At 41.3% G+C, this 12,041-nt stretch overlaps 1 protein-coding gene across 1 annotated transcript in view; it reads right to left on the bottom strand.

Annotated features, from left to right (window-relative positions):
* Window positions 1-11,506, bottom strand: part of SLC25A26 (solute carrier family 25 member 26) — an 83,266-nt gene extending 71,760 nt beyond the window's left edge. The window contains exons 1-3 of the mRNA XM_058844677.1: window positions 11,404-11,506; window positions 7,494-7,650; window positions 5,832-5,941 (exon numbers count right to left, since the gene is read on the bottom strand). Of these exons, the coding sequence (XP_058700660.1) occupies window positions 5,832-5,941; window positions 7,494-7,650; window positions 11,404-11,436 (300 nt within the window). The 5' untranslated portion in view covers window positions 11,437-11,506. The remainder of the gene's footprint in view (window positions 1-5,831; window positions 5,942-7,493; window positions 7,651-11,403) is intronic.
* Between the last annotated feature and the right edge of the window lie 535 nt (window positions 11,507-12,041).

The raw sequence follows: 12,041 nt of genomic DNA, 5'->3' as shown, positions 1-12,041 counted from the left end.
TTCCAAGGAGCCAAGTGGGGTCAGGCTGTGTTACAGGAGGACAGATGGTAATGAGATTCCAGGCAAGAGAGCACAGGCAGTATTTTCTGAAAACACATTAAGTCTCCTGTTGAAAGAGGACCAGTATTTTGCAATTTGCTCACTCTCTTGGGGTTACATTGGCCCAGAACATGGAAATTTCAACTACATTGTATTTTTATTAAGTATTTTCCTTTAATTGATCCCTTACTCTTTCCTTTATGGGCTTGTCCACATATGGAGCTATTCATAGTTATTCTTGACAAATCCTGCATAGAACATTAGTTTAAGGTAAGTTTAATCCAAAGTGTCTCAAACATTTCCAAAGCTGACTGGTACAGTTAATCACAAATCCATCAGGAAGTACTTTAAAATTATTTATTTCTTGCTTATAACTTTTTAATCCAAATTTGCTTTCCTCTGTAGACACTCTGAGCTACAAATCCTTCTAAATTAACAGAGTGTCAGCCCTGTGATCAAAAGACATGACAACCATTAAGCTTCACTGCAAAGCAGCATGTTCTCTAAGCCCTTAACTGAGCAGGTTACACAAAGCAGTTTGGGGGAGAGCAGCTGATGATGAAGAAGATGCACTACATGCAGTTAGCATGGAGCATACAAGGGAAGATCAGCATGGGTGGCTGGCTAGGCATTTGACAGTTCTTAATTTGCTGTTTCAGCCTCTAATTGTATGATGAATTTGTGGATTCATGCCACCATTCATCTTTATTTACAACCAATTCCCAGCCACTGCTCTCCGTTTCCATCCGCTCTCTGTTCTTTCTCCACTACCTCTCAAAGGCAGCAGTCTCACCTTCCCAGCCATCTCCTAACCACTGATTCTGCATAAGGATTTGGCAAAAATCATACAGCATATGTATTGCAGACCTGACTTCACATAGATTAATTTATGAATATTTCAAACTATGATTAATTCAAAAGACCACCTACGTTGTTGCATTCCCCACCACTGCTCCTCTTGCCAGGGTCAGAGTATTCCCTTTCTCAAAGCCTGGGTGCAGCCAGATTTGCAAGCACAAAAGGCACAATCACAGCTAAAATGACACTGATCAATGGCACTGATCAATGAAAACAGAAAAAAGTTTCAGCATTGTGGAAAAGGTCCCATCACATTTTGCTGTCATTTGCACGCTACTTTGAATACTCTGATCTGCCAGCACATACTACACTGGTTCAGAGGAGCTAGAATGCAAAGCACAAAATGCAAATAGTTTTATCCATTTATTAGTTGAGTTTTAAGAAAAAGGATAGCTAAAATATTCAAAGCCATTAGCCCCAAGTCTAGACACAAGTACCTCACTGCTTCTTTGCTGAACTAAAATCAGCACTCCCTAGAGTGTCCAACTTTCCTGTTGAGCTGAAAAGTCACATCTTCCAACACTGCAAGTTTTGGAGGGTGAAATACCTAAAATCTTAACTTCATGTTTGATGTGAGCGGCTGTCTCATCTCTGTTAGATTGGGCTCCTGCAAGCTGATTTTCTAGAGCTTACCATGCTGCAAAGCCCTGGCCAATTATCCTGCTGGAGACTTTCATTCCATTACTCTGAGGATTTGTCTGACTCATACTTCTGCTTTTTCCTCAGAACAGGTATTAATAACAACTTTCTTCTCTGACCTAGCCAGTTACTTTCATGGAATTCACACCAATACACTTTTGGAGATTCTTGCTCTTCTATTAAACTGAAACTAGTTAACTGTTTCAAACAATGTTGCCAGGGCAGAGGGAAAAGTGTCTGATTTGTGGACAGCAACAGACAACGGTGTTGGCCCTCAGGTCCAGAATGCCTCTTTTTATGCAGAAACCCCCCAAGCATAAAATAAAACATACACTTTCCTCTTTTATTTGAAATAAAAGCACACTTAAAATGTCATTCTACAGAATCATGATTTGTAAAACTGTAAACTTGCTTGCATTTGAGCTTGCTTCTACTAAGAAACAAGTTCATACTAGTAGTGAAAGGTAAATGAACTCCCCAGAAAGATAATTCCTGCATTAAGTTTTCGTATTTGACACATCCCAACAGGAGATAAAAAAATTCCAAAGTTATTAATATGAAGGGTCAGATGCTAATCACAGATGAACCACACACTTTGCTCTTATCACAGAAGTACCTCAAGTGGTAATGCACTGGAATTCCAAGTGAGTTTGGAATTTCACCTTGAAATACCTGTCCTCACCTTGCCCTGTGGAGTCACATGATCCCCTCTCCCCAATGAAGTGACAAATTTTTGAACTTTTCAGATCTCCAGACTTCTAAAGTACTCTAGATACTTGCACAAGGACAAAAGCAGCTCAATTACTTCAGCTGGTGAAGGTCCAGAGCATGGTCATTACCATCAGCTGCCAAAAGAACAGGAGATCTCCCTCTCATGCTGGTCCTCAGTCCTCCCCTACACTTTCTCTCTGAAAGTCAAGGTGGTTTGCTGTCTTGCAAAGTAGGGAAAAAAAAGAAAGACAATGTCATTAAAAAGCGCCAATCAAGAACAAAAGGTCAGGAAGATAAGTGTGAAACCACAGTTTACAGGCAACAACCCAAAGCTTTCACTAATATGTTGCAAAGCTCAGATCACAACCATAACAATATCTAAATATTAAATGGGAAAGGGCGGTTGTCAGCTCCCTTCTCTGAAAAGTGAGCCAAACAACTTTATCCTCACCTCCATGGAAAAGCCAGTGGGATGTAAAATTACCTGTGCTCAATCCAAATTAGCTGTGCTGAACCCAACCACTTGGGCACTCCTGAGGGAAACCTCATTGGTCAAATGGGACAATCTTAAACCTGTCCCATGAAATCACATTTGCAGGAGCTTGGTGGGAGAGGCTCAGTATTTAGCAAGGTATTTCATAATTAATACACATCCTCATATTAAGCTGACATTAAAAAAATCTGTACAAATCAATCTGGAGCTATAGTTAACTCTGGGCCTGCAAGACTAGGAACACCTGGTTACTATTGAAAATGGGCACTAGGAGCTTAAAAATGCTGCTCCTTCTTGGAGTTACTTATACCACCTTAGAATATTAAAAGTAAATTTCAGAACATCTGGTTTTCCTTTCCACTCCCTATGATGATATCATGTTTTCCAAGCACATTTGGCAGCTCACTGTAAAGATACACGCAGACTAAACATACAGGGCAAAGCAGAGTCAAGACAAAAAAATTCCAGAGTCCTGGATGCAGTGTGTTTTTTCTATCTCCAGATTTTGGTTGCACAAGTGGTACAATAAGAGCTTTTCCCCCATTGGCAACTCACGTATTCTTCAACCTTTGCCTTCCTTGATGAGATGATACACCATGTATCTGCCCTCTAGAGTTTTGGATGTGCCTTTGTAAGCAGTTTTTGATGTACTGTGGGATATTCAGAGTCCCTACACAGCAAGATTCAGCTGTAGGAAAAAATAATTACACTTAACAGGGTCAGATTTTGTATGTACTTTTCTTTATCTCAGCCTGGGAGATGAGATTAGCTTTCTATATTCCTCCTGCCTAAAAGGAAAAAAAAAAAAAAAACCAAAAAAACAAAATGCTGCTACAACCTCTGCCTTTTTATTGCTTGGCTTTGTCTCTCCCAGCCTGGAACTGGAAAAAATGGAGCAAACCAGTTCCAGGGGACTGTTTCTCCCATGAATTTCCACAGACTGTAAACAATACAAGAGAGTGGCTGTTATAAAAACTAAAAGTTCCTATTTGACTGATTTCTCACATATATTTTATCATATCTTGAAGCAACCTTTGTATCTCTTCCTCTTTACATATTTTATTATTTTTAGAAGGTCACATTCAAAACACAGATTAGTCAGCACAAACACATGTTTTAAGTTTTGCACATACATTTTATTAATGCACAAGAAGGTATCTGACTCATACCAGTGAAGGAACAGCAAACCTAAAAATCCATCAACACTTTCTTGCTCTAAATCCTAATTTCTCTGTTTTGTAAAAAAACAGTGTGGAAATGCAAAGATATGCCTTAAGAATCCTAACGTGAGTGTCTTTGGCTTTAATGCTTCACATTTAAAAGCAATTTAAATCAGAAATTCTAAAATAGAAGTACACATTATCAAAAAAACTACTGACAAAATAATAGTCCCAGTGGTTATGCCCTGATTAAAACTTAATGATTAATCAATAAAACTGTAATTATAACTTTTGCCCTGATGCAATTTGGACTAGTTTATATATTTCTATTGATCAACTAAAACTTTATATAAAACATAGATGAGAAGGTCTTGCTTTGTGCTATTTTATTACAGATTCGTTGTAGCAATCTCTAAATACCTATCTCAGTTATTTTAGAGCTTTGTTCTCTCCTCACACCCATCACTCCAAGAAGAGAAGAAAAGCTAGCAAAAACAGGAAAGTGAGGTGGAAAATAGCTGTTACAACATCAGAGTTCCCACACCATAATGCCACTGCCATTTCAGTGGCCACCATATGCATTTCTCTGGCCTTAGAGCAGTAGAGCCAAGCACGTGAGACAGCCCTGAGCAACTCCTTTAACTGTGCTGCACCATCTCTGCCAGCCCCAGCATGAAAGCAGCAAGTGCCTGGGTTGTAAAGGTGACAGACCAGCCCAGGGAATAAATGGCAACAGGTTCTGAAAGGAGTCATCTGCAGCCAGCTGGGCTTTGGCTACTGCTGATTCAATTACTTGGTAATTTTCTCACAGGAGCCTCACAGGCACAGGGAGTGTACCATAAATAATCTATTGCAGACTAAGAAACCTTTTCTTCTGGTGGATCTTATTGCAAAGCACTGGCACCTCTTCACGAGCCCGATTGTTATCTTGCTTGGTTCTACAATAGCACTTGAGAAGCTCAGAACACCTCCTGGATCTGCTGTCCCATGACACATCAGGCAAACAAGGAGGTTTAGGGCTGTGCATTGGTGGTAAATAACCTCATACTGATTTCTAACAGCCTTTAGAGAATCTTCATGGAAATAAATTCTGTGCATTGCCTTAAGTTAGAAGTTAAAATCTGACAGCACAGGCACTAACCAAGCTCAGAAAGAATCCACCTGAGGCAACAACACAAACAAATCCCACCCAGCCCTACATCTATCACCTTCTATCTACCCCTACCAGAGTGGTTATACGTGCTGCACTCATCTGTCTTCATGTACTTGGTTAAATTAAGTTTTCTGGCTAAATCTCACTCAATCTAATCTGTAGCATTTCCATGGAAGAATAAAAATTGTTTGGGTGTCAAAGTTGATCCCACAGAGAGCAGGGAGAGCTGAGCTGTTTCCCATGGGAATTAGCCAGAGTGTGCTGCTGTATGAGTGAGGCAGCTGGTGTTGAGCTGAAATAAATGGCATCTCCACACTCCTGGTAGCTTGGGAACAACATACACCTAAGCTAAGCCCCCATGGGAAAGAAAAGAAAGAAGTCAGTTAATAAAAGCAGAATATGGAACCACAGATACAACAGATTTTTTTTGTCCCATGCCATCAGTTAAGTTTAAGTTGCAAAAGAGCCAGAAAAAGCCTATTTGTTTCCATACAGCCCATTTCCTTACCTCAGACCTGCAGGAACAATCTGCACCCCATCTTATCAGTGCAGTGCCAGGACACACTGTGTCAAAAACAGGAGAGCAGAGGTAGCCAGTGCTGGCAGGAACAGGATGGCGTGTTCAGAGCTCACCACCCAGCCCCAAGGCACTGTGCCAACAGTGAGAAACCAGCCTGTTGTAAGAACTGTCACAAGATACGACACCAAACCCGAGTTTCCATAACTGAATGGTTTCCTCTCCTCCCCTGGACACACAATAGATGAACTTCCTTCTTACCACTTCCCCAAGGGAGGCAGCCACCATGTGTGTTGCAGGGGACAAGTATGATGAAGATCCATGAGGCAGCACAGATTTCACATTCTCATAGGTGATAAAAAAAGCAGCAGCTGAAATTCAAGAATACACACAATCATTGCACTCTTCCTCCATCACAGGGCTGTACTTAAAACCAGGATATTTTTGCACTAAAACAGTACAACAGTATCAACAGAATCTGTGAGATAATTCCTTCAGAAGTTTACACTTCTGGCTAGCCCTGGCAAACCTCCCATTAATATCCAAGGTGTCAGGACTCCAGGCCACACTTAGTAGTGAGCTACAGAAAGATGTGTTAATTAGCCAGGAATGTCCAGCACATTCTGAAAAACAGTATTTTCCACATCCATAGATAGAGTAGAGGGACTGTCTCTTGTTTGAATTGAACAGATGGTTCTTTTTTGAGGGGGGGAGGAAGGGAAAAACAAACAAGTCAGTTGATTAATTGAAAAGAAAAACAAACCCCAAAAGCATAAATTGATACAATTCTGCTATCCTGCAATGTGCAAAACTGTTTCAGTAGCAGTTTATTAGTAACTTCTTCCTAGTTATTGTCAGGTAAGTATTTTGAATTTAGCTCCATAAATTTTTTTCCAAGCTTCTGAAGGATTTGTAAAAGTTCTGTGCAGTTAACAAGAAATGCACAAAACTAAACTGAGCACAGCAATATGAGCTGTGTTTATTCACTGCAACAGTCAACTACAAAGGCACTTACACCTTAAGGGTTATTCCTTTTCCTAAAGATAATTTCAGTTTTCAGTCATATGTTGGAAAGATAAAACTACAGTGCAGATTTTGGAGATGTAAATACTGAAAAAAATGTCATGTCTTGCAGGGGAACAGATTTTAATTGTAAAGAAGGGCTGTGTGAATTGCCTTCTACTAATCAAAAGATGCTTATCACCTCAAAAGGAGATAACAGAGCAGCCAAGATAAAGAACTGAATTTTTTTATATCACCTTATGAAGGACATCAAACATCTGAAGGTGTCAGTGGATTTGTCAGCAAAGTTCTCCTAACATTTACATCCGACAGCACAGATTGCTGTTTTTTCATCCCTCCCTACAAAGACAAAATGGGCAAAGGCATCAGGAATTTCAAACGCCTTTTCTCTGCAGGGACTAAAAGTATCTAGTTTTTTTAAGCCTTAGTTTCAAAGTATTCCTGATGTTTTTACAATTTAAGCGTTATTGTTTCAGGGAGATGGGCAGAGCATCCCCAGGGCAATTAACTCAAACACCTGCAGTGCTCAAGCACTTTGAAATTCCACTCATTTCCAATGCCAAGAAAGAGTGGGTCATGACAAAATCGTCCAGGATAAGCAAGACTCAAGCCCTTCTCGGCACCCAGAAATGTGTTACTGTGTCCTGTAAGTAAAGACAGGCTTATATCCAAGATTGCTTGCAAGGAATTGGGGTTGCTTTTCAGAGCAAACATGCAGCAGCCTTCACTGCAGTCTTGCTCAAGTTTGCTCAATGCTGGAATTCTAGAAACTGCTCTTCACAGCTGGACATGGACTCACAGAATCCAGGCACCCACAGGAGAGGAAGCCACAGACATGAATGTCCTATGTAACATAAATTACTACTTACAGAAAACAAAGCATAATCCAAGAAAATTTACCATTTGGAAAGGATCCTATTGCAGTAGAAGGAACACCAGCATAGATGCCACGAAAACCACCAGCTTTCCTAAATCCTTGAGGACTCTGAAGTCTCGTTTTTACAGTATCCAGGGGGAAAAGGATCAAGTCAACACACACACCAGCAATTCCACCAGCCTTCAAGACAAAACCATGGAGAAAAGCCCATTAGTATTCTCAGGGGTGAAGCTGTGGTGCTTATGTGAGTAACTGAGGCACGAGTAACCCAAAGCACTGCAGACTGTATCCTTCCTGAGGTCAGCTTATAAACTGCCAGTCTTACACACAACTCAACAGCTTCCACAGCTTTAACAAGGAGGCTTCAACAAAAGTAACAAATATCACAACTTTTAAACCACATTGGTGTTTTGAATAGTGCAATGCAACACTTCCCCATTCCACAGAAAAGCCAGACAGTGAATGTCACTTCTCAAGAGACAACACAGAATGGCCAACACCTCCAGCAGCTGTGATAAAATCAAGGAAAGACTGAAGCAATTCTTCTTCCCCTCTTAGGCATCTCTAGAAAGCACATTCACATTTTTCCAGCAAACCATTTAAAGTGTTCACACTTCCTCATTGCCTTTGAGGAACAAAGCCTAAAGTAAGCTTGTGGGGTTTTTGGGTGGTTTTTTTTGTTGTTGTTTTTGGGCTTTAGTTGTTGTTTGTTTGTATTTTTGTTTTCATTTTGTTTGTTTTTTGTTTTGTTCTGTTTTTTTATTTGTTTGTGTTTGTTTTTGGTGGTTCTTTTGCAATAAAAGCCTATAGAAAAAAAATGGTCAAATCATTGAAAGGTTTAGATTGGAAGGGACCTCAAAGTTTCAGCCCCCATGGGCAGAGACACCTTCCACTATCCCAGGTTGTCCCAAGCCCCATCCAACCTGGCCTTGGACACTTCCAGGGGTGGGGCAGCCACAGCTTCTCTGGGCACCCTGTGCCAGGGCCTCACCACCCTCACAGTAAATAATATTTCTGTAATATCTAATCTAAACCTACTCTGTCAGTTTGAAGTCATTCACCCTTGCCCTGTCACCATGTGCTCTCTCTCCACCTTTTCTGTAGACTCCCTCAAGGCACTGGAAATCATGTTAAATAAAGGTGTTTTCAAAATCATAAAGAAAAGGGGCAGGTTTTCATCCAAACAATTCATAAAACAAAAGTCTAAAAAATTGATTCAACTAGGGCTCAATCTTCTTCCATGGTCTGTGTGCCAACCCAGATAACTGGGTTTTTGGGTTTTTTTAATTGCCCCATGACATGGCTGATTGTAGAAAATAATTATTTTGCAAAAACACGAGGAAAAGGCTGAAATAAACAGGAAAATTGATTTAGAATAAAACACCATCAGAAGTTAACATTTATCCATTATGAGACATTATTTAGATGCAGTGCTATTCACAAAACACAGTTTGAAGGCTACCTCATATAGATCAGCACACAAGAAACAGCTGGACAGGTTTTTAACTGTGCTTGAAAACAAAGCACATGTGTGTTACTCCAATAATTTTTTCAGGGTAACAGAGGATTCAGAGAGGTGTTCACTATCTACTGCTAAAGGTTTAATCAATAAGTTAATTACTCTTTTAATCTAGTTGGCTATTTTGAATGCATTGATTTTTCTTCACTCTTTTTCATCAAAATCCTTATCTGCTCAAAATAGCATTGATCAGATTTAATCAGATTTAATCTAGCCATCTGTTAAAACATGAATCAAAGTTACTAATTGCTTCTTTAAGTTCTCAAAGTTCTGTATCTTAAATGTCATTTAAATTCATGAGGTAGCTAACAGAGCACCTGCCAGTGGGTGACAATAGCTGTGTGTTTGCAACAACTGCAGAAAAATGACTTTTGGTTCACAAAACACCTCGAACACAACTTCTCTCCCACCTGTCAGTAACAGCAGTGTTATCAAAAGAACCTTCACCAGGAGCTGGGGGAGGATCAGACCTCACTGGGATCTGCAGTTTCCTCACAAGGGCAGTGCAGGAACAGCTCCAATCTCTGCTCTCCATGACATGGGATGGCTGGGATCTGTGCCAGGGGAGCTTTAGGTTGGAGATCAGGGAAAGGTTCTTCCCCCAGAGGGTGCTGGGCACTGCCCAGACTCCCCAGGGAATGGGCACAGCCCCAGGGCTGCCAGAGCTCCAGGAGAGCTTGGACACCACTCAGGCACAGGGTGGGACTGTTGGGCTGTCCTGGGCAGGGCCAGGAGCTGGAATGGATGATTCTTGTGGCTCCCTTCCAACTCAGGATATAAACTATAAACTCCAACACAATGATTAAGCAAAACCAGGACCTAATTCCAACACACTGAGCCACGACCTCACTGCTCACATCTGTGTGCCTCAGAGCTTCTGGGGCAGGCAGCTGCAGTCTCCTCTCCTGCAGCTTTCCCCACATCAGCCAAGGCACCACATCCCTGATTTTCCACACAGAACCGACAGGGTGGGTGTTTCCAAGGCAGCCCCTAGCTGTGGTGTCTGGGGCTCCATCCCCTTGCTGAGACCACACATGGAAAAGCAGCTTTTAAAGTGGGAAATGTTTCACAGACAGGGTCAGGGGCTCCCTGTGGTTCTGGAGTGGCTGCTGAAGCCACAAACTGTGGCCACCCCTCAGCTCAGCTCATCACCTTGCCAGTGGTCAGGCAGGCCATCTGCAAAATGTGGAATATGTAAAATGTTTCCTCAGACAGGATGTTCTTTGATGTTAGAGCCTGTAACTTTCAAACCTAATCAACAAGAAAGGAGATTTAATTGTTGAAACAGAGAGTAACCAACAGGCTCCACGTGATGTCCATGTGTTAGAAAGCCAAAACGCTTGGCAGTGAAACTGCTGAAGTTTAGGGCTGCATGTTTCAATAATGTCAGACCTAGAGGGAGGTAAACAAATGCTGGGAAGAAGGATGCACCACTAACAGCGATCACAAGGGATGCAGAATTTATGGGCCACAAGGGCATTTGGCAGAACCCCAAAGAAAGGGGAGAAACTAATAAAGACAGCTCGTCAAATGAGCTGAGCCAGCTCCAATTGGGAACAGGTAATTCTGGCAGGGGCACATCACAGCCACCAATGAAGGAAATCCACCCACCCAAAGGAAGAGAAAGATTGAGCATTTGGATTAATTACCATGGGAAGCCAGAGAATCATTAACCAATAGAAGAGACTAATTAATAAGAGGACATATGTAACCTGCAGCCAATGAACATGAATGCTTTTATTTGGTCAAGAGCAGAAATAGTGAAAAGTTTTGGTGGTTGCAGTGCTGGCTTTGTGGATTTACCACTCAGTGCCCCTTTCTGCACAAAGAATTATATAGAAACTAATTACATATGAATCAATAATATACATAGATATATATTATTAATGATAAACTAATAGATATAATGTAAATCTATATAATATATAATACATATATTATATAGAAACGAATACATATAATTTATACAAATAATATATAATGTATAAATATTATATATTTATATATAATATACAAATAAAATCTATATAATGTATATTCATAGTATACATTATGTATTATATAAACTGATAATTATTCATAAGATTATGATTATATTTTTATAGAATTTATAATATATAATTAAATATAATACAAAATATATAGAGTATTTATTATATATATTTATATATCCATATATATAATAATTATATAAATAAAATATACAAATATATTAGTATTTTATGCATTATATATATATTATATGTATATATATGTGTGTGTGTGTGTATATATATAGAAATTACATAGAAATGTGTATCTATCTATCTATATAAAAAATTTATATTCTGTAAATATATCTCTATTCTGCTCTGCTTGTGGACCGGGCTCTTGCACACACCGGGTGAAAACGTATTTTGTGCCCTCTCACTCACCGCCAAGGCCGCCCAGGACTCCCGCGGCTCCATGAAGGGGTGGCGGCCCGGGCCGGGCTCGGCGGGACCGGGCTCGGGCTCGGCGGGACCGGGCTCGGGCTCAGCGGGACCGGGCTCGGGCTCAGCGGGACCGGGCTCGGGCTCGGGCTCGGGCTCGGGCTCGGCGGGACCGGGCTCAGCGGAGCTCGGGGCGCTCCCCGTGCGCTCACATGGGCGCAGCCATCTTGCCGGCCCCGGTCCGGCGGTCACGTGACCGCGCCTCTCTCAGCGCGCCTGCGCGCGGCCCGGCGCCTGCGCACGGCAGGCAGCGCTGGCAATTAGCGCCGAGTGTTAATTAGTTAATTAGTTAATTGTGGTTAGCGGCACAACGGGTTACCGTGCAGTACCGACACTGCCACTTCCGACTCTTCCTGGCGCCCCTGAGGTGCTGGTGGGTGCGCGTCTGGGATCCGTTTGGAAAGCAGTTTTTCCGTGTGCCCTGGAGAAAAATGACATCCTGAGGGAAGAGTCCTGAAATCCTGAAACTGAGGGGTTTCCTCAGTTGATGTTGATGTCTTCAAGCTGAATTTTCTGTGTCCAGGATGAATTTTCTCACCTTTTGTGAACGTGACTGATGATTCAGATAACTTCTACAATAA

Source organism: Poecile atricapillus, chromosome 9 (assembly GCF_030490865.1).
Source record: "Poecile atricapillus isolate bPoeAtr1 chromosome 9, bPoeAtr1.hap1, whole genome shotgun sequence".
NCBI classification, from domain to species: Eukaryota; Metazoa; Chordata; class Aves; order Passeriformes; family Paridae; genus Poecile; species Poecile atricapillus.
This window is presented reverse-complemented; position numbering and strand designations above follow the sequence as displayed.